The sequence below is a fragment of the Ascaphus truei genome, chromosome 7 (genome assembly GCF_040206685.1).
Source record: "Ascaphus truei isolate aAscTru1 chromosome 7, aAscTru1.hap1, whole genome shotgun sequence".
Lineage (NCBI taxonomy): Eukaryota > Metazoa > Chordata > Amphibia > Anura > Ascaphidae > Ascaphus > Ascaphus truei.
In genome coordinates this window covers 60,055,037-60,081,494 of record NC_134489.1, presented here as the reverse complement: position 1 = coordinate 60,081,494, position 26,458 = coordinate 60,055,037, and the positions used below count along the sequence as shown (strand labels likewise).

Sequence of the window (26,458 nt, the reverse complement as noted above, 5' to 3'; positions counted from 1 at the left end):
TGTTGTTGGCCCATATGGCAATTGGTTAAAGGTTAGTGCACATATAGCAAAATAAACTTTTGTTTTGTCTGTCGGGGATTTTCACATAATGTCACCAAGAAGGGACAGTGCAGTCATTGGCATGGCACAAAAAAAAAGCTGTGTGTGCTGAGCACGCGCATAGTAAGTGAAACTTCTTTGTTTTTTGTCACATAAATTTTATTTGTGATGGTGATGTTTTTAATTAAAAATCACAAAACAATTTGACTTCCAAAACACAAAAGTTTGACCACATGTTTTAGCTATTTGCACATCTATATTTATAGTAACTGAATTATTTGTGTCTGCGTGTGTCAGTCAGTGTGTGTGTGTGTCTGCGTGTGTCAGTCAGTGTGTGTGTGTCTGTGGTGTCAGTCAGTGTGTGTGTGTCTGTGGTGTGTATGTCTCTCTCTGCGACCTACACCCACCACGACGTAGCTGCGGACAAGGAGAACTCTGTCTGAGTCTCCTCCCCCGGCGGAGCTGTGGGCTGTGTTTCCTGCTGCAGCCAGCCCCCCAGCGGAGGTACGGAACATGGGAGGTGCTCGGCAGCTCACAGGGTGGGGGTGGGGGGGGGGGCGGGGGATTGTAGGCACATGTGTGTGGGCGCTGTTCGGCGCATCACTGGGGTGTGTGTGTGTCAGTCTGTATGTATCAGTCAGTGTATGTCAGTCAGTGTAGGTGTATGTGTCAGTCAGTGTAGGTGTGTGTCAGTGAGTGAGTGTGTATGTGTGTCAGTCCGTGAGTGAGTGTGTATGTGTGTCAGTCCGTGAGTGAGTGTGTGTGTGTCAGTCCGTGAGTGAGTGTGTATGTGTGTCAGTCAGTGAGTGAGTGTGTATGTGTGTCAGTCAGTGAGTGAGTGTGTATGTGTGTCAGTGAGTGAGTGTATGTGTATCAGTCAGTGAGTGAGTGTGTAGGTGTGTGAGTGAGTGTGTATGTGTGTCAGTATGTCAGTCAGTGAGTGAGTGAGTGTGTATGTGTGTCAGTCAGTGAGTGTGTGTGTGTCAGTCAGTGTGTGTGTGTGTGTGTGTGTGTGTGTGTCAGTCAGTGAGTGTGTCAGTCAGTGAGAGAGTGTGTATGTGTGTCAGTCAGTGAGAGAGTGTGTATGTGTGTCAGTCAGTGAGTGTGTAGGTGTGTCAGTCAGTGAGTGTGTAGGTGTGTCAGTCAGTGAGTGTGTATGTATGTGTGTCAGTCAGTGAGTGTGTATGTGTGTTAGTGTGTGTGTGTGTGTATGTGTCAGTCAGTGTGTGTGTGTATGTGTCAGTCAGTGTGTGTGTGTGTGTGTGTCAGTGTGTCAGTGTGTCAGTGTGTGTGTGTCAGTGTGTGTGTGTGTGTATGTGTCAGTGTCAGTGTATGCTTCCTGCGGTTCCTCGCCTGAGGATAGCTGGCCAGCTCCCCCGCAATGATCCTTCTCAGGAGCCCCACCGAGAAGCACTCCTCTCTCACCCCGATACCCTCCATCAGGTGGTTAAGTCCTGAAACCAGGCTCCGGATGTGAAGCTGTAGCTCGGGGGGGCAAGGAGGGCAGCTCCATGTCCCCCAGCCCCGGGATCCTCTTCTTGTCCGGCCAGCTGCAGTTGAGAGCCTGCAGGTCTCCGCCAGGTAGCAGCGGGAAGAGAGAGGAGAAGGCCGGGGCCAGGAATAGGTGCGGGGAGATCGGGACCAGCAGCAGCAGCGCCCACATCACCTCAGCCATGAAGTTCACCCCATCCACTCACCCCCCGCAGCTCACCACGAACACAGCCTTCGACTGGTTGGCAGCGCCGGCCTCGAAGCTGGAGAACTCCTTAACTTGGAGGGCCCCCGCGGAGAGCAGCAGCAGTTCGGCGCAGCCGCACCAGTGCAGGATCTCAGCACTCGTTAGCTGTGACGGCGGTGAGTATGTTGAGCGGGGGGGGGGGGGGGAGCAGGAGGGGGGAAAGCAGCAGCAGCGCATCATTCACCCAGCAGCGCAAGGAGGTCTCCGAGCCGCCCGTGAGCATCGCCATGGCTACCGCGCATGTCAGCGGGCAGCAGCGGCAGTTAGGAATGGTGGCGGCGGACGTGTGGGAGGAATGGCATGCGCAGGGGGGCTCTGTCTGAGTCTCCAGCCCGGCAGAGCGCGCGGCTGGGACAGAGAGCGGTCAGCGGGTTGTAGCAGGAGAGCCGGTCCCCGCTGCCCCGGATGCCGCCCGTGCCCATCTCCACCTGGGGGAAATTGCGGCCGTTAGGAGCGGCGCCGCCTATGTCATCGGCCATGTGGGGGGAGCAGCAGCCGTTAGGAGCGGCGCCGGCGGCTATCGCCGCCGCCGCATCTGATTTGTGGAGCGGGTGTGATGTCAGTGTTGGGGTCGGGCTGAGCCAGAACACAGCCCGGCCTCAACTGCCAGCACTGACGTCACATCCGTTTCATTTCTGTCTCCACAATTCTTTTTTGCCCCAGTTTGAATGAGGTGCCACTAAGGAAGTTTCACTTCAAAAACCTACTTGCCAAGGGCAAGTGGGAAATTGGAGGTAACTAGTAGAGCTATAGAGGGCATTGTGGAGAACAACTTCGGGATTCAGAGAGTTGATTGACAGTTCTGTTTCTAAAGAGGTACTGCTGCGCTGTGGTCTTTCCTGCGCCAGGTCCCCCGGAGACCAGTACAGATAAGTAACATTTTTCAACCCCAGGTCATTGGTAATATTCTGTTCACTTCATATATTATTAACAACTTGATAATGGAGGGTTGGCTCAGTGAGTAAAGGCACTGACTGAAAATAATGTTACTGACTTTGAAGCAGGGAAGTCTGGCTCATATTTCGATGTCCACTTGTGACCTTGGGGCAAGGCACTTTCTTTTTGTGCCTCGGGCAGTAAAATTAGATTGTAAGAGCTATGGTCCAGGGACTCTGTGTCTGTAAAATCCTATGTACAGTGCTGCGTACACTGCCAGTGTGAAGTTAAAAAAAAAAAGGTAGGTTCTTTTTTTTTTTTTTTGTGTTTGTTTTTAAATTTTTTTTTTTAAAGAGAACTATTGCTGTAGTATCTGGTGCGCAATCTGATTTGTGTTGTATTGGGTGCACAAAGTGCTTAATATTACTATACACATGGCCTATATTACAAGTGCAATAGACCCTCTTGGTGTGTAGCTTTAAAGGGGGAGGCAAATGATGTTCTTTCCAAAATGTTTCTTACTAGTTTCAAATTTGTACTGTACCTTTTTTTTTTTTTTTTTTTTTTTTTTTTTTATTCAATAAAAAAAATCTGTGAATGATCAGTAGTAAATTAAAGATGTCATGCTTGTTCATGGGGATTTCAGCTACAATTGGCTTGACCCTATAAACAAAAAAATCCAGATACAACTCCAGTCACGTATCCCAACACAACTAATTTCCCAACCCACACGGACAAACCTCAACTCTAAACCATTCCTTGCTAGACTGTATTCTCTCCTAGTCCCAGCAGAATCCAATCCTCTGGCATCCTAACTAACATTTTCAGTGATCATACAATTATGTACTGTGTAAGGAAACGCAAACCACCCCAATCAAGCCCTAAAGTTCAACTTACTTGAACATTTAGAAACTTTAACCCACAACAGTTTCTGTCTGACCTTACCAACTGCTCTTGGTACAGAATTGACTTAATTCTCGACCCCGATTCTGCACTCAACTATTTCCATCCGAGTTTTTTAAATTCTGTGATACCCATGCTCCACTACGCAGAGTAAGAATACGGGGGGGCCCACCTTCAGTGCGTTACAACCGACCTTATAGCGCTCTACCATCGGAATGCCTTGTGGAAAAGCTACAAAGTAACTAACTTGCACTACCAAAGATCTTAACTACAGATGTATGCGAAATATGTGCACATGGCAAACAAGACACACAAAAGCACACTACTTCTCTGACAATCTTGACCAGAATACATCAAATCCAGCTAAATTCTGGAAAGTCATCAACAATCTATTCCCGCCTTCTAGCCATCAACAGCCATGTAATATCTTTAAGGAGGATATTACTCTGACAAATCCCACTGACATTGCAAATGCATTCAATGAATACTTTGTGGGGTGTGATACTAACTTATTAGCGAAACGTAACCCGAACTACAAACATGAACTTAATTCTGAGAGTACCCCAATAGCCTCACCCTCTCCCAACACTGCCCACAATTTTTCAATTTGTCCCAGTATCTGAAGAGGTGATTACACAACTACTCCTCAAATTAAAACTAAGCAGCCAGTGTGGACCTGATTTACGGCAATCTAAGTTCCTACGACTTGGTGCCCCAGATATTGCCAAACCGCTTGCTTCCCTAGTTAACTCTTTTCTGTCTGCAGGCCTGGGGAACTGCCAGAGTTGTCCCAATCTTCAAAAGTGGGCACAAAAACACTGCCTCAACTCTTCTCCCAAGACTATCCAAAATCATGGGAAAATGTGTTCACTCACAGTTAAGCTATACCAAAACAAATTTCCCTAGCCTATTCCAATCTGGCTTCCGCCCCAGACACTACACGGTAACTACCCTCCTAAAAGTTTTCAATGAGATCCAGTGTGGAATGGAAGTGGGACAACTTACTGGTGCAATATTCCTAGATTTTGCAAAGGCTGTTGATACTGTTAATCATGTTATCTTGCTAAACAAACTCCAGTGCTCTGGAATAGGGAAGCATGCTTTAAAATGGGTTCATTCCTACCTAACTCGGGCTCTAATTCCAATCCCTTGGTGTCCAGCAAGGCTCTGTTCTGGGTCCCCTACTCTTCTCAGTATTCATTAATGATCTTCCTACAGCTTGTAAGGCCCGTTTTTATAGTGGCGGGCGCGCGACGCCGTGCACGCGCGCGGATTTTAAGTTGGCTGATGTTAGTCAGCCTTTCTATAGATGTGCTGCACGGCAGGGAGAGGGAAGCCGACAGCGGCAAAGATGAAGAAATTCATCTTTTCGCACCTCTGCCTACGCTCAAATGTATGTATTGGTGTGTATGGATGTGTGGGGGGGGGGCGGGGGGGAGTAAATAACTGCAGAAGTAAAAAAAAAAAAAATCTTTTTTTTTTTTTTTTTTTTTTTTTTAATTTAAAAAAATCTTACTTACACAACATATATACACACACCTACACGCATATACACACAAATACACACATACATTACCTGCAGCTCCCGGCACTATATACAGGAAAAGCATGCGGCACGTGCACGCGTGTTCGCATAGGAACGCACGGCCGCATCCTGTATATAACAGCCCTAAGGGAGCTTCAATACACATGCGGATGACACAATCTTATATGTACACAGCCCTAGCCTCTCGACCTTGAACACATACTTCAATCTGACTTTTTGAGACTTGAAAATTGGATTTCCCATTAACTGTTTTTAATCACTGACAAGACTGTAACAATGGTATTTGGGACCAAGGCTAAATTTTTAACACTTCCAATGACTGAGCTCCAGATAAGAACAAACGCTAATACCACCCTAACTCCTGTTACTGGTTTAAAATACTTTGGCATATGGTTTGACTCCCATTTAACATTTGGGTTGCAGATTGATACCATCACATCCAAAACCTATGCCAAACTAGGCGTACTTTATAGGAACAAATCCTCCCTAAGTATGCTGGTCAGAAAGCGTATTGGACAGCAGATGCTAATTCCAATTATAGACTATGGGGACATAGTATATGGCACGGGACCCTGAACCCACCTTGGCAAACTTGATACTCTCTACAATTCAATATGCTGTTTTGTCCTCCTAAACAACTACAACACACATCACTGTGAAATGCTCAAAGAACTAGATTGGTCATCACTCGAGTCTAGGCGCAAAGTTCACCTTTCCTGTCTTGCCTTTAAATTCTTTATGGGCAAGCTACCCAGCTACCTGAACAAGCTCCTCACCCCTACCACATGCAGCACTTATCTGAGATCGGTATCCAAAAGACTGTTCTTAGTCCCAAGGTTCAACAAAGTATCTGGCCGCTCCTCCTTCTTACCGTGCACCCCACAACTGGAGCAATCTACCGAAGACTCTCACAGCCGCCACCAGTCTAAGTTCTTTCAATACTAAAGCTGTCTTGCATTTTTAATTTGGTCTGTAACTGTTTACATACGCCTATAACATATCTTATCTCTTACTGTGCATGCAATGTCCTGGTCACTTAATGTAACCATGTATTTGTCATCATACTATGTGCCCAGACATTCTTGAAAACGAGAGGTAACTCTCAATGTATTACTTCCTGGTTAAAACATATTTTAAATATATTTCAGTTGTGTGTTTACAACACTAAAATTTGTCTTTACCAGATGTACAACTGGTTTTAAAGCAGCAGTTCAAGCAATATCCTACGTGTGTTCATACTATGAGAAAATACTTGTAGAATTTAAAAAAATAAAATTAAAAAAATGATTTCAAAGACATTTTTTTTTTTTAATGTTTCTAATGTAGGAAGCATTTCCAAAGTGACAGCCCCATTCCCCTTCTGATAGGCTCTGGCTCTTGAGACCTGTCCTCTCTACCATTCCACCAATTGTATCTAGTAACTGCCTAGTCAATCATATTCCAGAACTACATTTCCCATAATGCTGAATTAAATAACCCTGAGCAAAGCGATCGATTACAGCTAGAACAGATCGATCTGCAGCTTAGCTAATCACTTGTCGGTGTGCAGATTGTAGTGATGCACATATTGAATGTTTTTTTTTTTATTATATATATATATAAACGGCAGCTTGAACTGCAGCTTTAATGGTTATACATATGTAGCAAGCCACATTGGTTTAAAATGACTCTTGTAGTTTAGTAATGGACTATCATTGGTAGAAATCTTTATCAAAAGCAATATACAGTGACGAAATGTATCATGGAAGTTTTTCCATGATAACATTCTTGAATCCAAAACCAGTCTTTTCTTAAATATCCACTAGGGTTTATATTGGCCAATTCCATGTCTTTTGAAACAAAATAATGTATGAATTAGACAATGAGTAATTAAGAGTCCGGGTATGTGCAAAAGTAAATGAAACCATGGTTTTATCAACTAAATTAATGGGGATAATTAGAATCAGGTGTTTAAATAATTCAGTGGGTAAGTTTGGGACACGCCACTCTATATAAAGATCAGAAACTTTGTGAGTTTGGTCTTCATCATACTGGTGTGTGGAAAAACGTCATGCCACGATCAAAATAAATCTGAGGACCTCAGAAAATCAGTTATTGATACCCATCAGTCTATAAAGGGTTGCAAAACAATTTTCTAAGGATTTGGGCCTTCACCAATCCACTGTCAGTCTACAAATTGAGAGTTCAAAACCACAGTCATTCTAACCAGGAGCTGTCATCTTGCCAAAATCTCTTCAAGAACAAACCAGCAAATCATCCGGGTAGTCCCAAAGAACCCCAAGAGTAACATCCAATGATCTGCAGGCCACTCGCCTTGGCCAGTGTGAGTGTTCATGACTCCACTATCAGAAAACGACTGGAAAAAAAAATGGTGTTCATGGAAGGATAGTCGGGAGGAAACCACTGCTCTCTAAAAAGACCATTGTTACCCGCCTGAAGTTTGTGGAAGAACACAATGGTGATTCACAAGACTTCTGGAATAATGTTCCCTGGACAGACAAGTCAAAGGTAGGACTTCTTGACATCAATGAGAAACATTGTTTGGAGACAACCAAACGCTGTGTTCGAACAGAACAACCTCATTCCCAACCGTCAAGCATGGTGATTGGTGTGATGGTTTATGCTGCTTAGCTTCCTCAGGACCTGACGGCTTGCCATCATTGACACAACCATGAATTTGGCATTATATCAGAAGATTTCTAGAGGAGGATTACTGTTCTTGAGCTGATGCTGATCCAAAATTGGGTTGTGCAACAATACAATGATCCTAAACATACAAGCAGATCTACAAAAGACTGGCTGCAGAAGAAGGAATTCCGCTTTTTAGAATGACCTAGTCAATGTATGGACCTAAACCCCATTGAAATGTGGCAGGGCCTTGTAAAGGTTCCGGTCCTGGCTTTGGCTGGAACTCGCCCTTACAGGCCTGTAGACTGAAAGAATAGTGTTACTCTGGGAAGCTTTGGGACTTCCTGGATGATTTGCCAAGTTTGTTCTTGGAGAGATTTTGGTTGGACAACAGGTCTTTTGTAGAGTGACTGTGGTCTTGAACTTTCTCCATTTTGTAGACTATCTTTTCTGACTATCAACCTTCTGGAATCCCAACTTTTTAGAAATGGGTTTGTAACACTTTCTAGACTGGACATCAATAACTACTTTTTTGGGGTCCTCAGACTTCTTTTGACCATGGCATGACTTTCCCACACACCTGTATGGTGAAGACCAAACTCTCAAAGTTTCTGATCTTTATATCGGGTGGGTCCACCCAAACTCGCTCCTGAAGATCTACCTAATTATTTAAACGCCTGATTCTAATTCCCTTTAATTTAGCTGATAAAACCATGGTTTCACTTAGTTTTGCACATAACCTTTGTTTAATTCATACATCATTTTGTTTCAAAGGACATTGAATTGGTCAATATAAACACAAATGAATATTTTAAGAAAAGACTGGTTTTGATTCAAGAAGGTTATCATGGGCAAACCTATGTAATTTTAATAGGTTACCTGATCCAGGGGGTTCATCTGGGTCCTGAGATTTGTAGGTGTTTGTGTGCTAGTTTTTAATACAAACTACAAATATGACATGGGTCACGAGTAGTAGTTTTTCTCACAAAAGTGGGCAGCATGGATTGCCCGCTTGACTTTTTTTTTTTTTTTTTTGGCACCTACATCTGACTTTTGGAAACTAACAGTGTTATTGTTTTAGTAGCAATCGCATGGTCATGAACAGCCCTCTAATGTCCCTGTCCATCATATATTGGAGACCTAGAGAAAGCTGTAACAGAATATATTTTGATTGGAACAAAACCTAGAATTAAGAGGTGTACTATTAGTCCCACTATCTATTAAAAAGCTGTCAGACTAAGTCCTCTGATTTTACTAGTCATTAGAAAAAGGAACGGAAGCACAAAAGATATGGCAGAACTTTTTTATGGTTAGACAATTATAAAAGGCCTGCTCAGACCCCCACACACCTAGTTGTAGAGCGTACTCTGAGGATATGGGACCTCATATGCAAACAAACAAAAAAAAAATTGTTACCACTAACTCTCCCCCCACCCCCCTAGACAAGCCAAACTTCCTGCCAGCATATCATTCAGGAATTTACACAGCTTGGCGTCAGGCGTATAAGTAGGGTAAAGGACCTGACGAGGGGTACAAAATGAAACAAAAGAAGAGATGGGGGAGCACAATGTGAGGGGGATGTAATAACTTTCGCTGACGGTCAATATGGTGTTTAAGACTCTATTGATCCCTCATAGAAAGAAAAACTCCTTGGATAGGGAGTTTGTGTGATCACAGGGTTTAGATGGAAAAATAAATAAATAAACTTACACGGCCTTGTGTAAGTTGTATCCCATCAAGGTTTCTTTTACTTCTTTTCGTGTCTTGTTTCTGAATGGTGGTACTTCTTTCTTTCTGGTCCTTTTTTTCTCCTTTGGGTCTGTGGGTTCTTGACTGTAGTTCGCCTCTCGTGCGGATGTAACTGTAAACAATAAAAGAAGGCAATTAGGCATATGCATACACAGGTCTGCTGCGGTATGGGGGTGGAGCAATATGATATTGCATGTATCCAATACTGATAAATAATATCCCACTCACACGGCCTAATGTGAGTGATCTCTTATATCTGTATCTTGTCAGCACCAATATGATTAACAGATAACATGCAGCCAATGACCAGGGCTCAAACGTTCAAACCTGGTGGAGGAGGGATAAGGGGATGTACCAAAATACTCACACGGGCCAGTGTGAGCGCACACTCATAAAGGTATCTTTGATACTCCAGTAGCAATGGTAGTAGGTAAACACCTAAGGGCTATACACAATCTAAAATGGACTCAGGGACACTGTACACTATGGGAGGTGAAATCTTTATTTAAACTGGCATAGGATAAGCAATAAACACCTTAAAACAATTTAAAACAATAAGGGGGTAGGGGATATAAAACAAAGAAGCCACTGCTGCTTCTTAGATAGGGAAAATAAAACAGCAAAAGGAAATGGTTGGTGGTTAGTGGGCACAAAGTCTCTTTTCTCCGCGTCCGTACAAAATATCTGACAAACGCCTCTTTCAATATCTACAACTGCGACACTACGTTGTTTCGTTAACTAACAAAAAAAACCTCCATGGACCACTAACAACCTTTGAACACTTGTACCTAAATGCTGCATACCACAAAGGGACAATGGCTCTACTATACCAGTCAGGGGTGAGCAAACTTTTTAAGTCGAGCCCCCAACTTCATCTGTGAAATTAGTCGGGCCTCCCTTGCCTGATGTATTCCAAATCACATGAAAAAATACAAGTACTCGCATATTTGTAAAACGGCAAAACATGATACATTTTGTTTAAAAAATAAATCGGTGTTGTAGTATAATATACTGACTGCAATTTATTTTATTTCAACTCCTAATAATAAATCCTTTCTTGTCCCCTTTCTCTCCACCCCACTCCAGTGGAGGAGGGCCACGGTATGTGATTAGGACAGCGGGAGAAGAGGACTAAGGCACGCCAGAGTGGCAGAGGAGTTGGATGACGGGAGCGAAGCAAGGTGTCAAAGGAATGAAGACTTCTGGTTTGGACCGCTGGGGCGCTTCGCTCCCGCCATCCAACTCCTCTGCCGTTCTGCTCCCCCCCCCCTGTCGTTCCTCCGTCCTCTTCTCCCGCCGTTGTCCTCCACCACTCACCTGCTGTCCCTTCGCCCGTCCAGTTTGCGCACCCCTGCTCGAAAGGACAAAAACACGTAGCTGGGAGAGAGACATGAGGCTAGAACTAGATGTTGATTGGGGCAACATATTTGAGAGTGGCGAAATCCCCCAGGTGCTCTGCAATTGGAGAGCCAACCTCTAAATACTACACGGATGATTATTGGTTATGTAAAATGTTTGAAAGTAGACATGGACGCAGTTATGCTGTACAGTTTGTATTTGTTTTGTGTATAGTTTTCCCTGTATCTTCCATCCACTTCCCAGGTAGCAACAAAACTAGCAGTTACCGAAATGGTCAAAACACAGGAAGAAGGTAACTATTTTCTCTCTCAAAGTCCCCAACCTCAATCAGAGATCTAGAGAAGGAAATATATAATTTGATAGATTTTGATGAGATTTCATATTTAATGGGGATCCACTGGGTGTAAAATTTGGAGCACAACGGACACCCATTTTTTAAAATGTATACCAGGGGAAAGAAGGTGTATTATTATGGGGTCAAAAGAGATGTATCCTGTGGGAAATGAACATCCTACGGAAAAGAGACAAAGTGACTTGGATATAATAGTTTAAACTTTTGTTGTATATTGAGACTAAAGTTTAACAGAGAGATTAAGGTAGCTTCCCGGGTACACCCCCCTCTTTCCCTGTTATTTCTATGTGTTATGCAAAAAATTGATAGTAGATAGATTCTCTCTCTCTCTCTCTCTCTCTCTCTCTCTCTCTCTCTCTCTCTCTCTCTCTCTCTCTCTCTCTCTCTCTCTCTCTCTCTCTCTCTCTCTCTCTCTCTCTCTCTCTCTCTCTCTCATATATATGTTGGGAATAGTATATTAGAGAAAACAGAAAATATGTTTTTAAGTTGACTAATAGTAATGTGGTGGTTAAGGAACATGTACTGTATCCTTCCCCCGCACCCTCCCACTATATACATATATACAGTGTAACTCAAAAGCTACAATGTATTCTTATATTGCTACGGTACCATTATCTATTGTATGGCTGCATCCATGCTAGTGCTGAGCTTAGTTCCTACAATGTGAATTGTCACGTCCCCGCTCACGCGGTGAGCAGACGTGTAAACTCTCCCAAGCTTGGGGAGACAATTCAGTTTGAGTTTGGACCAATGGGGATAGAGAGGCAGTATAGTGTGAGCAGAGAGAGAGGGGGGGGAGGGGGGCTGACATGGGGGAGCGGAGAGAGGTGGAAGCACAGGCTCTGGTGTTGCAAAGTGTATTATTGCCAAGACTCTGCCCTGGGTCACTAGGCATTGTAAGACACACACCTCCTCCCATCATAGCCACGCCCCCAGCTCCTGCTCTACAATTCGTGCAGAACGCTCATGCTTGCAGAGTTGGTGACGTCACCACTCAAGCATGAGCGCGGTCAGCGCCAGCGGGGAATCGGCCTGTTTGCCGCTCAAACTACTGGAAATATTGGCAACACATCCCAAACAGGAAAGTGTTGCAAAGATGTTGCACTGGTTGGGAGGTGGGCTAAAACCTGCTATAGAAATCAAAGGATGCTCAGTATATTACAATTCATTAAAAGTGGAATTTAGTTGGTTAAAAATGCAATATTTAATACTACTGAACTGATTTACTTAAACACACAGGATATTGCAAGAACTGCTCCTTCAAAATTAAAATGGTGACCATCTAATAGAAAATGAAAGTTTCTTCACCTCCAATCATTTTTAACAAAAGATAAATTAATAAATGTTACCACTTTATGCATGTTGTAGGCAGTGAAGAAACATTTTGCTTCGTCAAACTTAATGTTGCTGTATGGCAAAGTGATTAGAAATCTGATGCTTGTACATGAGAAGAAAAGGTCAGGAGGCATCTGCGTCGTATCATTTAACAGTTGAGTAAACATAGATATTTCTAAACTTTTAGACTGAGCAATAAACATAAATTGTGGCACCGTGCTAAAATTGTCCTGCAAGTTTTGTAATAGAACTAAAAATGTTGCCAAATTAAATCGACAATTTAGAGCTAATAAGTAACTTCAGATTCTTCTTATACACCATGAAATTGGAAAATCTTTTAAGCACAATATTTTGAATGTGTAACAATCTCAAAACTAGCATTTGGTATGCAGAACATGTCCACAGACGAGATGCAGGAACTCTAGGGTTGGGCACAATGCTGAAATATGTAAAACAGTCTAAACATGCTAATACGTGTGTAGACCATATGTGTAACAATATACATAGTGCTCAATCTGCTGTCTCCAGATTTTTACTTTAAGAGAACTGGCAAAAAAAACCAACAAAATAAAATTGGAAGACCGGTTAAAAAATCGCACTCAAATAAAGTTTTACATTCACTCAATTCCCTCCCCCTTCTCACACTCACTCAATCTCCCACCTCTCACCGGCTGCATCGGAAGCTGCAGAGCTTGGCTGGCCACGCAGGTGGAAGTTGATTCCAGCGTGCAATGAGTACGGGCAGAAGAGGAGGAATTGGCCCGGAAGGGGAGCAAATAGGTAAATTCTGTCATGGACTGCTGTCTGTATGCCAACCACTGTTTGAAGACCACAGTTCTAGATGGTTATAATTTCATAGTAAATTGTTGCCTAATATTTTAAAGTGAAGTTTCTTCTCCTTGCAAGCACAATTGGTAACACAGACTTTACTTTCTTTGGACATATAGCTCAAATACCTCTAAACCAGTGTTTCTCAACCGGTGTGCTTTTTTTCTTTTTTTTTTTCCTTTTCAATTTTACGACTCGAAGGGTTATTCACAATCAAATGTAAACGGCCCGTAATTGCGGCTAGACCGATGGAAAAAGTGGGGGTTGGCAAATCCCGCCTATGCGCAATCCGCATCGCTTCAGTTTGTGATATACCCTGATTGAGTATAGACGTATCGTTGTGGTGCACGTGTGTGTTGTGTAAAACAGTGAGTGATATTTGTAGTTCTAGTTACATGCAATAACCGTTATAAGACTACAAGTAGCTACCCTAAAAATGTATAGATTTATTACAAGAAAACATGACCGTTAAAAATGTGATGGTAATAAAAAAACTCAATTTGAGCAAGACCAAGCCATGTAACTTTTTTTCTAAAGTTCGTTGCCAGTACATGGACCATTACGAGAGTGGTATTTTCTTTGTTTGGATATATTGTCCTTTCCCGTTGTGTGCGGTGATGAACTTTCAAATAAAACCATGATTCCTAGCAAATTTAAAATACATTTTACCACTAAGCATGCAAATCTCGAGGGAAAATAATTGAACTAATTCAAAAGGTTGGTTGAACTGCAATCAAAACAAGCGAGCCATTGAAAAAAAAAAAAAGAAAAAGTATCCGATAAAATTCAAACTGCTTATCGGGTTTCTGAAATCATAGCACCGCATATGAAGCCACATACTATAGCTGAGTCACTTATTTTGCCTGCGTGCCATATGATTGTTGGGACTATGTTCAGTGAAGAAGCAGAACAAGAAATTATCAAAATTCTGCTCTCTGATACAAATTGAAGAATAGAAATGTCATCTAACAAAAAAGAAAATGTTTCTAATGAGCTTTAGGCCTCGGCCATGTTTAGCGCTTGCTGGCGGAAGCGTGCTGACGCGCGCTCCAGCTCAGCACTGAGCCCCTGCAGCTGCAATTAGAGCGGCTTTAGTAGGGGCTCACCTGCGCTTCCGCAAGCGCGCGGAAGCGTAGGTCTTGAGGGAATTTAAAATTCCCCCGCTTGCCGGCGCGACAGGCCGGTCACGTGAGCGGTTTGCCCAATGAGGGCGAACCAGCTCCGTGACGTCACTGGCCCGCCCCCGGCCAGTGACGTGCCCGCCCCCTGACGGCCCGCTGACGACCCGCTGACAGCGCGTGGTTTAAGCAACCGCAAGGCCAGGGAAAGCACCCGCTTTCCCTGCGCCTCAGCACGCCAGTAGGGAGCCTGGCCGAGGCCTTACAAGTCCATACAAAACAATCAATTTTCAATTTTAGTGTACCGCAAAGCAAAATTAATTTTCCAAATGTGCCGCTAGCACCAAAAGGTTGAGAAACACTACTCTAGAGCTTAAGGCCTGGGACATAGTAAATTCAAGCTCGCTGCGGCGGGCTGAGCCGCGCTGAGCAGATGCCCAAACCCCCTGCATCTGTCATCAGCGTGGCTATAGTTTCCCCCTCCGCATGCGTGCTGATGCGTGCGGAGGCTCAAACTTTACCGAGACAGGCAAGTTTCAAATTTGCCGCTCAGGGAAGCGGAGGAGCGGTCACATGACCGCTCCCGGGGGACTAGCTTTGCCTCCTGACACGCCTCTGCTCTGCCTCCGCCCCGCCCCCAGAGCGCGCTCACTGCCTCGCCTGCAAGGACAGAAAAAAGCACAATTTTCAGCAGGCGAGGCAGAGCAGGAGCGCGCCTCAGCGAGCTTCAATGTACTATGTCCCAGGCCTAAGTTGTGGCTGCAGACAATAAATAAAAAAAAAATCGCAGTACTGCATTTCATGACGAGAAGTCTGTTTCGCGTTATTCTATTTTCTATCCCACATAAGTATATGGATTTGCATTGTGGCACATGGTGTAATACAATTTAACAAATTAGTTGCACAGAACATGGTTGCTTTGCAGTCTAAGTACATATGATCGTTTATATAGCGCCAACATATTCCACAGCGAATTGATAACTAAATATGTAGTTTATAACTCGTAATATATTTTTTACGATTTCTTTAAATGGAATAAACCTAAAATAACATGTTATGCCTCAATTCCTTTTGCTATTTACATTTTAAAACTAACCGCTATTTACTGCCTTGCTACTACTGGTCATTTCTAAGAATACTGTATGACAGCTTGGTCATGTTTTATTGTAAGCGAACTAATCAGTGTAGCAAACCATGTTTTTAATGAAATCCTAAAATCTGCCGTTGGGTAAATACAAATGAGCAGCACAATACAACTACAACCATAATACAAGATATAGAAGATTAGGCTGGACACTTGATTTTTTTTGTTTGTTTTTTTTTTTGTGATTTACATAGCAAGTAGTAAATTGCATAAGTCTAATTTTAAGCAGTAGATGCTTATAATTCTATTTAATGTTAAACTTGAATTCTAATGTTTTGCATTGTACTTCATTAAATATTTAATGCAGACGGTTTTCAGTCGCATAAAGATTAGGTTGTGTGTTGAAACACTCCATTGAGTTACTATAGAAACATTACAAATGGCTTTTTTTTTTATTATAACTTTGAAAGTTCTAAAGCTGGATGCTTCACACGCACATGACATTTTAGGACGTCACACAATAACCATAATCCAAAAGATTGCAGCGGGTTCTACTTCTAACATATAAAACTGTACTATGTAGCAGGGTCAAAAAAGCAGGCCCAATAAATGTCTTTACTAGCTCAACGTTTCGGCTTCAGAGCTCTTGAAAAAGGCTCCATTGGGAAACCGAAATGTTGAGCTAGTAAAGACACATTTATTGTACCATTTGGTATGCCTGCTTTTGTGACACATGTCCTTTCAAAAGGGTTAATTAACATTAAAATGAGAAGTTATACAGCTCAACCCCGTTATAAAGCAATCCGTTACAACGCAAATCCGCTTATAACGCGATCGAAGCGTGGCTCCCAATTTTTGTATTTAGGAATACTTTACAACACGATTATTGGTATCTTAAGTACTTTATTGTACAATGCATACAATTGTACATTATTTCTAACGCGATCCGCTTATAGCGCTATGTGATTCTTTGGACCCCAAGCACAGCGTTATAAGGGGGTTGAGCTGTATTCTTTAAACATACATTCTCATGGTGTTCGTGCTTCACTCCAAGCCCTATTTCAAGCTCTGGATGTGAGTAACGCCAGGTTTATGTATGATCAGAACATTATTTCCTGGCGTTCAGCTTGGCAAAAACTGGATGGGTTTCATGGATGGGGACGTTAAACATAACGCTACTCTTGTAATGGAATAATGTCATGTTTGGAACAGGGCATCGGTATCAATGGTTGTATAAACTGTTAATCATTATTTTATTATTTTTTTTACATTTTAATCTGGATGAATAAAGTACATGGCATAGCACCTGGATACAAGTACGTTATCAGCAATTATAGGCTAAAGCAGTAAAATTCAGGGCATTATTGAAAACCCTGCTCTCTGGTTAAAATTCCGGGCATTATCCAATCAGTAATGTCCGGAATTTTAGCAGCTTGCAAAGTGCAGTTTTCAATGTGTTTATTTCCAGCCAATCAGCTTTCAGAACAGCTGAGACAGGGCAGGGGATTGGTTTGCATGAAGTAAAAAGCTCTGAGACAGGGCAGGGGATTGGTCAGGACGTATCAGCCACGGGTTGACTCCTCCCCCTCCCAAACTGACAGATTTTCTGAGCATTGGTATCATAATCTGCAGCATTAATAGACAAGTACCGCATTTACAGTAGAAACTGAGGCCAATTTGTCGTGGGATGCAGTCCATACAAACACTGACTGTTTAAAGTAGACATTCATGTTTGGTATTTTCATGCTTTTTCTTGTGTAGTAGTCGGTGATGCAAACTGTTTAAAAAAAAAAAAAAAATGTTTTAAACCAATGAACGTACATTTGGGAGCCCACTGGGCTTGGTATGTTCTGTTATTGATGTTGGCAAGTTTAACAAAATTTCTTGGCCAATACTACCAAGCTGTAAAGGTATGCATTGAATACCCATTTGCTTCCAGGTATAATTAAGCAATATAATTTATAATCGGTGCCATCCTGCACACCTTTGTTTAGTGTGTGTGTGTGTGTGTGTGTCAAACACCATAATATGAATTCTCAACGTTCACATTAAATACAGTTGACATACGTATAGGACGTTCTGGAATAGTCTCTTATTTTCAATGTTCAACTTGAGGGGTTTTAGAATGGTTCTATTTAAGTTAAAAGGGGAAAAATGTATGTTTCAACTACTCGTGTGTGTGTTTTTTTTTTGTGTGTGCAACTATATTGCTTTGGGTAAATTCACTAGATTTCAAGTCATTCACAATTGTTGGTGACCATTCTAATTTGCGTAAATTTACAATTGTTGGTGACATTCACACTGTATAAAAAAAAATTGTCAACTCACACTTTATATTTAATAGTTATGTTCTGTAGCGCTTTTGTGTTCAACATGTTTCCTAAAATTAGCCAATGTACTGATATCTGAAGACTTTATAAAATAATCTATAATCTTAACTTTATGTATACACATCACAATGTATAAAATACTATCTCGAGAACCCATTTGAACTTAATTACTAATTCTGTCACTAATAATTCTGTCACGTAATTATTGTTGTGCTGGAGGGGACTGTGCTTGTAGGAAGTACCCTTGTAAGTGCTGCAATGTGGAGTATTGAATTGTGGAAATCCTCCGGCAAGTGTCCGATTGGATAAATTCTGTTGCCATGGCTTAGAAAGCCAATAAAAAGGCGACTTGTAGCATTGCTCAAATTCTGTAATCTTGAAATCAACAGCTTGTACATTGTGAAGGGTGCTATAGTGCCTTCTATATAGTAAACAATATGGAATGTGAGTAATCATGCTCTTATTTTAAATCAAATTGTAAGCGTGCAATACCAGTTTTGATGCTAAAATGATGGCATCAAATCCAGAGAACATAAAATGAATGTATTTTGGGTCTTCTTTGGACATCATGTTTCGTTGATCTCCTAGCGTAATTGAGCATCAACAAACACACAATCCTAGCAAGCTCAGAACCCCAAAACCCTCCATCGTATGTATATATGTATGTCAAAAGGAGCGCTACTGAGTGTGGCCAAATGTATACAACCAAAAGACAGAAAAGCCCAATGCTACATCCAATGTGACAAAATACATAGTAAATAGTATATAGTTAAATCAATAACAGTAAGAGTCATTTAGTTAAAACCTTTGGCGAAAGCGTTAGAAGTCAAGTTTTTTTGTTCGGGGAGCTCAGATATGTGAATAGAAAAAACACACAAATAGTGCAATATGTTTCAAATAATTAATTTATTGGATCTTGATCATCCTGCAGAGTTAGTAAAAACTCTGCAGGATTTCACCAAGATCCATTAATTATTTGAAACATATTGCACTATTGTGTGTTTTTTCTATTCACATATATCTGCGCTCCCTGAACAAAAAAACCTGGACTTCTTGGAAAGGATTAGGAAAGCAATCCACAAAAGGGTTTGAGCAACGATTTACATTTTTTTACGATATCACGTTTTATTCACTTGTGCAAAATTTATTTTGCTCTTGTTCACTGAATGTCACAAATAATTTGTGTTTAATATTCTCTATTGGTTTAAGCTCCACCCAATACACGTTTTTTCCACCAATGCATTATAAGCCTGAAAGCCGCGTCAAGTCATAACCAAATTTGTTGGTCCTAACACTAAACTGTGAAACTTCTCTTTGAGCATCTTAGTTCTTTTGTGATCTTAGAGGTGCAGTACCACTTTTAAAAATATATATTGGGGTTGATAATATAATTTGCCTACATTATGTGACTAATTCTGTGCCATTTTAATTGTCTGACAATTTAAGATCTGAAGGCTGTGATTATACCAAGAGCTGTTCGGCGGCAGCGCTATTCTGTGACGTCACCCTGTAGTATATTATACTGGAGCATCCCTGAAGGATTGTTCTAAAATCTTAGGCACCCATGCTCTTCAGACCTCACTAATCCCCTCCATGCATACACACACTGCTTTTTACAAACACTCAACACACTCGCCAACACTCTCTTTACACACACCACATTCACCTTCACACATACTCGCCCTTTTGCTCAACACACACACTCCGTATTTATCCCTCTTTAAAGCACAAGCCTCCCTTACACACACCCTCATACACAGCCTACACTCTTTCCTCCCACTTTCCCACACACCTGAAACATGTCAGCTGCTCAGCAGGTGCGCCCTGTACTATCTGGAGATGAAGAGGCTTCTCCCTCCTGTGTGACATGGTGAGAGAGGAGAGACGGATCACAGCCTTTACGTGTCCAGACAGCACAGAAGGTGTACGCTGAGCATTCAGCTGAGTTTTTTTCCTCATTAACTGCGACACCCTTGACATAGGGTCGGGACACACCAGGGTTCCCCAGCACCCTAGTTGGGAAACACTGATATATATATATATACAGTTGCAGTGATAAGGGCAGAGTTGACACCTGTATTACTTATTACAAAAGCCTAAAAATCTAAAATAAAATGTAGATATCATTCAGTGTATGTTTGCTTGAAATTTGTTAACTTCAGACCTTGAAGTGCACTGTGTAGTAAAGGCAGCTTAAATAAGAGATTAAACGCCTGCTTGGTCAGCTACTTGGGGTCGTTTTTGAAGTGAAACTTTGTACCTGGCATGGACACATTAAAAAATTGCATTGGTGCAAATCTCCTTCACGGGGACGAAAATTGTAGCGGAAGTAAGATATTGCGCATAACCCCACACGGGCCACGCATGCACAGACAGCTGCTCCGCTGGCTATGTAACTTTCACTCGCACACGTGGTTACACTGGTCGTGCATGCGTAGAAACGGATGAAACCTTCCATGCATGCTGGATATTGTCTCACTCGCGCAAGCGCAGAGGCGGCCGCCGGGTGCCCCACAGGCTTAGAGGGCAACACACACACACGTTATTAGAGAAACTCCCACTTTGTATAAATATAGAAGTGCAAATAGTTAAAACTTTGGAAATCTATTGTGGGGGGGACACGACGACGACAAAGGGTGTGTGTAGAGCACGTGCGTTCTAAGCCAAACTTATTTGGGTTTTGTCACTGTTTTTGATTTACATTGAGATTTGAGTAACGACAACTAGATACTTTACAATCCAAAATGTATATCTTACTGTAATAATCATAAGTTAATTATATAATTTATTCAGTGATAGTATGGAAATTTCAAAACAAAAATTGTACAGGTGGGCCCCGCTTCTCGGCGATCCGCCAATATGGCGGTATAGTGTCTGCGCATGTGCAGAAGGGGGAACGGCTGAGTTCACGCATGCGCAGAATAGTGTACTGCAATTCTGCGCATGCGCAGAAGGGTTGGGAGACACTGAAAATCGCCGGCTCAGCTTTTCGGCTTTTTTGCTTTGCGGCTGCACCATGGAAAAGAACCCGCCGTATGAGCGGGGCCCTACTGTACTCAAATCTTTCATTTACTTTTTTTAAAAATCGGGGGGGTTGCCTAGCACGTGCGTTTTAAGTTAAACTTATTTGTGTTTTATCACTCAAAAGTATTTTCATTCAATTAAAATCAAGTCCATTTCAGTGATAACGCAAAGACGTTTCACTTAGACTGCGCGTGCTCGACACACCCCTTTTTTTAATTTTTATTTATATGTAATACTTTAACCAGTTTGGACTTTATAGGGACGTCTTACAGGGAGTAAGTGAAGTACAGTTGTGTGAAAAAAAGTACACCCTCTATGAATTCTATGGTTTTACATATCAGGACATAATAACAATCATCTGTTCCTTAGCCGGTTTAAAAATTAGGTAAATACTACCTCAGATGAACACCACATTACACTGTGTTATGATTTATTTAACAAAAATAAATAAAATAAGGCTTCAGGAAAAATGTCCTTTGGACAGACGAGACCAAAGTGGAGATGTTTGGCCATAATGCACAGCGCCACGTTTGGCGAAAACCACACACAGCATATCAGCACAAACACCTCATACCAACTGTCAAGCATGGTGGTGGAGGGTGATGATTTGGGCTTGTTTTGCAGCCACAGGACCTGGGAACCTTGCAGTCATTGAGTCGACCATGAATTTCTCTTTATAGCAAAGTATTCTAGAGTCAAATGTGAGGCCATCTGTCCAACAGCTAAAGCTTGGCCAAAATTGGGTCATGCAACAGGACAATGATCCCAAGAACACCAGCAAATCTACAATAGAATGACTGAAAAAGAAAAGATTGCAATGGCCCAGTCAATGTCCAGGCCTCAACCCGATTGAAATGTTGTGGCAGGACCTTAAGAGAGCTGTGCATAAACAAATGCCCACAAACTTCAATGAACTGAAGCAACGTTGTAAAGAAGATTGGGCCAAAATTTCTCCACAACGATGTGAGAGACTGATAGTCATACAGAAAACGATTACTTCAAGTTATTGCTGCTGATGGTGGTTCTACAAGCTACTGAATCATAAGGTATACTTAGTTTTTCACACATGCCTTCTCCATTTTGGCTTTATTTTTGTTAAATAAATCATGACGTGTTCATCTGGGGTTGTATTTACCTAATTTTTAGACCTGCTAATGATTGTTATTATGTCTTGATATGTAAAACCATAGAATTCAAAGAGGATGTATTTTCTTTTTCACACAACTGTATTTAAATATTTTAAAGAATTTTTGTCGTGATTGGTGACACGGAGGTAAGAGAAAATGGATTTTGTTTTGGACAGAGTTTATACACTTAAACTATTCTTTGTTTATTCGCCTCAGACCCCAGGTGTTGGAAAGTAGAATGTAATTGCTTCTTGGCGTAATCACACCCTTTTTGTTATGGTTAATGAATCCTTGTCAGATGAGATATGAAAGTCAGTTAAAAGATAATGAGCATCATTTTAATGACAGAATTGACATGAACAAAAATACAATTCACTTTTATGTGTTTACGCAACAATGATTCACTTCAATATTTTAATTGGAACGTCAAATGTGAGAGATCAGTCTCCGGCCACTTATCTCCTTATTCAGTATGAATAAGTTCAGCTCTAATCAAATGAAGAGGCCAAAATCTTTGCTGCTTATTGAACATGAGGCTTATTAGTAATTGAGAGGTGTAAAAAAAATATATATCTTTTTTTTTTTTTTTTTTTTGTAATGTATATATGTTAGGTTGTACATCATACCTTATCTTGTAAATAGTTTGTATTTGTATATTGTAAATATTAAAACCATCTTTTCTAGAAACAGATCTATTGTTCCTAGCATGCTTTCGTTACTTGATTATTACTTTGTTGAGGGGATTACAACTAGTTGACAAGCAGACAAGTAAATCTTGCTTCAGTTGTTGGATGGTAAAGATGTAATTTTTTTTAAAAAAAATTACATTTTTATTTTAACCTCCCATCCCTCTGCCCCAGTAATCTGTATTAATTAAATTCTTAATCTCTTCCCTGACGAGTCCACAATAAATTTGTTCACATTGTGTTGGTCTCCTGAAGTATTGAAGAGATAAAACTGTACAGTACAGCTACACTGAAACCCCATGTTACTGTGTGTTGGATAAATAATGGGATTTTTATTAACGCTGCACTACCTTCTTTCTATGCCATGTAACTGATATTTCTGTTCCTAAGAATATTCTGTCATCTGATCACTCTGCACATATACTTCTGTGTTTACATTATTATGGGACTAGGATCTTCGAATGTATTTTTGCTGATGTAGAATTGTTTGTGTTGGGACCTTGTAAACAGGAACAGAAGTGTAGTGTGTAATGGCCTAGCAGCAACATTTTAAATGCACGTGAGTGAAAAACTAGCTAAAAGGACGTTGCACTAGTACAAACAGGATGTTGAGATTGAATTGCAAGTGCAATTTATATTGCTTATGGGGTCAGTGGTGGGTTGTAGTTGCATTAAGAGAGCAGTTCCTCCTACTCCATGTTTTTGTTTGTTTTTGTTTTTTTAAATTGTGGTTTTTTTTTTTGCTCCCTTTTTTCTTACAAGGGTCCCCATGAGCCAAACGGCACTATTTTCAATTCCATACATTTTTTTTTTCATTTTTTTTTAATGATTTGGCATACTTTATGAACACTTTTCTCATGAACATCTCTTCTTAACGGTGTAACACCCTAAACAAGGCTACTTGACCATGAAATGGTTTTGTTGCCAAGTGAAACAGACAACCATAGTTACTAATTATACAAGAATGGATTCCTTGTCCAAACGGAGTATGTAATATCTCCAGGATGTGGTTGCCAATCAGCCTTACTTGATTTTTTTTTTTAGTGAACTAGTATAAAGAGTTCCTTGTGTGCAAAAAAGCAAATTGAGTCAGACTGTTCTTGACTATATGTTCTAATCTGTGTTTTAGATGGTCCTAATCCATTTAGATGAAATCGCTGTATAAAGCCCTAATTTCCGTAAACATTTTGTAATGTTTAAAATCCTCACTGTTTTTGGAAATCAGCGTGAATGACGTACACTAATGTAGTTCAGCAAGAAGTGTATCCATGTGTGTAGATGTTAAGAAAAAACAAACTGCGCACTAAACTGTGATTTTGTGGTAAATGTTATAAATATGATGCAATCCTAAAATATTATACCAATAATAAATGATAAATAAAAAGTGCACTGAGTGGTTTTTAAAGGAAACACAAAATTGTTTTCTTAGTGAATTATATTAAATTACATACAAAAACCTTTACTCATTGATAGTCTGCAGCCTGTTAAAGTGGATGGCTCAACATCACACAGGGATCATGCAAAAGAAAAAAAAAAAAACAAAGCGCACGACTCTCTCATAGGGTAAATAAGTAAATAGATTGTGACAATATAAAGTGTAAGAAATGCACTTACAAGAAGGTTATTCAAACAAGCAGGGCATGTTTAGGGTACATGTTACCACTCCTGGATACAGGTGACTTGCTTCACGAGAAAAATCTGCATGCACAGCCTCCGGTCAGAAGCCTTTGTCATCTGTTGCAGCATGAAACATCCAAGTATACGATGTAGCCAAGTCTGTGAAATAGTACCTACAGAGTTACGTAGAAGACGCACTGGAACAAGCTCTCCTTGTCTACAATATCAAAAGATAATCCTACATACATGTTTCGTAGATGACTACCCTGATGTGTGTAGATGTGTAATTTTTTGTTCTTGAATTGTTATGCAATGTTTGAACTCGCATAGAGTAATATATCTAATAATTGTAATTGACATTTTGATGAAACTACAACTCAAACCTTTCTGTAATTATGTAAATTGAACAGTACAACCCAGAAAATATATATTTTAAGTCTGTTTCAGCTAACGCAGCGGTGCGCAAAATGGGGAGGGGGGCGTGGCAGTTGCAGAGGCCCCCCGCACTCTTCCCTTAAGGTATTGAAATTAATGCCGGGGGATCGTGTGAGTCCTCTGCAACTTCACTTACCTTCTCTTCGCCGACACGTCTCCATGACGCCGCGTGGTCCTGTAACGTCATTGACGTCAGGAGCCGGAGAGGAGGTAAGGGAGGGGGGGCCCCCGCGAGCAGGGAGGGAAGCAGATGGGGGGGGGGGGGGAGTGGTGCGCGTGCAGGAAATGGCAAAGTAATTATTAACATTTTAAAATGTGAACTTTGTGTATATGTATTTTCCTGCTACTTGTGTAGACCGTTTATTATATGACCTCACGTTATACATTCAGACATAGCTTGGTATAATTTGTCAGGGCTTCCTCAGATTCTGTTGGGCTAGCCAAAATAACTTGAAATTGTATATGAAGGCCGTTGAAATATGTAGCACATAGATAAACAGATGGTCTTCAAAACATTGCCTTTTATGGAAATTGACCTGTTGTCTTTCAAGGATATCAGAAGTTATAATTGAATTGTAATATGTTTTGGCATAGCATAAATGGTCAAACATCTTTCTTCACTGGCCCTCTGGAAGCTATTACTCATATTTTTTATTACATAACCTATGGTGAAATAATGTAAGAAATGCAGAAATCGCTGCAAGACGTTCCTTTTTGGATTGTATAATTTACAAGCTACAATAATTTTTATTTTTTTGCATTTGTGATAAATGGCATTGAACGAGCAAATTATATGGCAATATTCATCCCCTTGAATTATACAGGTAGCCATGTGATTTGTTATAAGAAATCAAGATTACAATTTAATAAATAGTGATTTTAGGTAATTTGATAAAAGCTGCCAATCGTTTTAGGGAGGACTGCACCAATATTATTCTTTGTTATTGTAACAGATTGCTGACAATAATGGAAACTCTTTTCCCCTTCTTGTGGTATTGTTTTATAGGAAGCTAACCACTTTTTTTTTTTTTTCTCAGATTATGAACAGGAGCTTTAATAAATTCAGGCATCCTAATGCTTCTTGGTTTTCTCTTACCTGCTTGAGCATTTTCAGATCTGTTATTCTAATTTGTACATAGTTGCTTAAAAAGCGTGGTTATGATGATTTACCTTGTTTTGCTGCAACATTTCTGATCTGAGTCCATATTTCTTTTTAATCAGTTGATAAACCACATCAGCGTTCATCCAGCCCTTCCAGTATAATTCGACGCACTTCTTCATTGGATGCCCTTGCTGCTCCTTACCTCTCTGGGCAGTGGCCTCGCGATAATCATGGGCAGGCAGCTCCCTGTATGAGAGACAAATCCACACAGGTATGTGGTGTGTTTTTCGTCTAAAAGTTGATCAACATGTTCTATTATAAGCGACTCTAATCCCAACTTGAGTCTTCCTTCGTTGTTTTTCTCCTAACCTTTTTTAAAGCATCTTCAAACCTTTTTTATTTTCCCAAATTTCATTACAGTTGTCTCCAGTCTCTAAATGGCCACACTTTAACAGTTTTGTTTGACATGTTAAAATGGAAATGCCACATGCTTACTAAGGCTGCGCTTATAGTGCCGGCGACGCTAACGTCACGCTGTCGCTGGAAAAATTGAAGTGAAGTCGCACCTACTATAAGCATACG

General features: G+C 41.0%; 1 protein-coding gene across 2 annotated transcripts in view; it reads left to right on the top strand.

The window, feature by feature from the left end:
- Positions 1-26,458, top strand: part of FAM117B (family with sequence similarity 117 member B) — a 59,095-nt gene that overhangs the window by 3,046 nt on the left and 29,591 nt on the right. For both annotated transcript variants that reach the window (XM_075608596.1, XM_075608595.1), the window contains exon 2: positions 25,996-26,147. In XM_075608596.1, the coding sequence (XP_075464711.1) occupies positions 25,996-26,147 (152 nt within the window). The remainder of the gene's footprint in view (positions 1-25,995; positions 26,148-26,458) is intronic.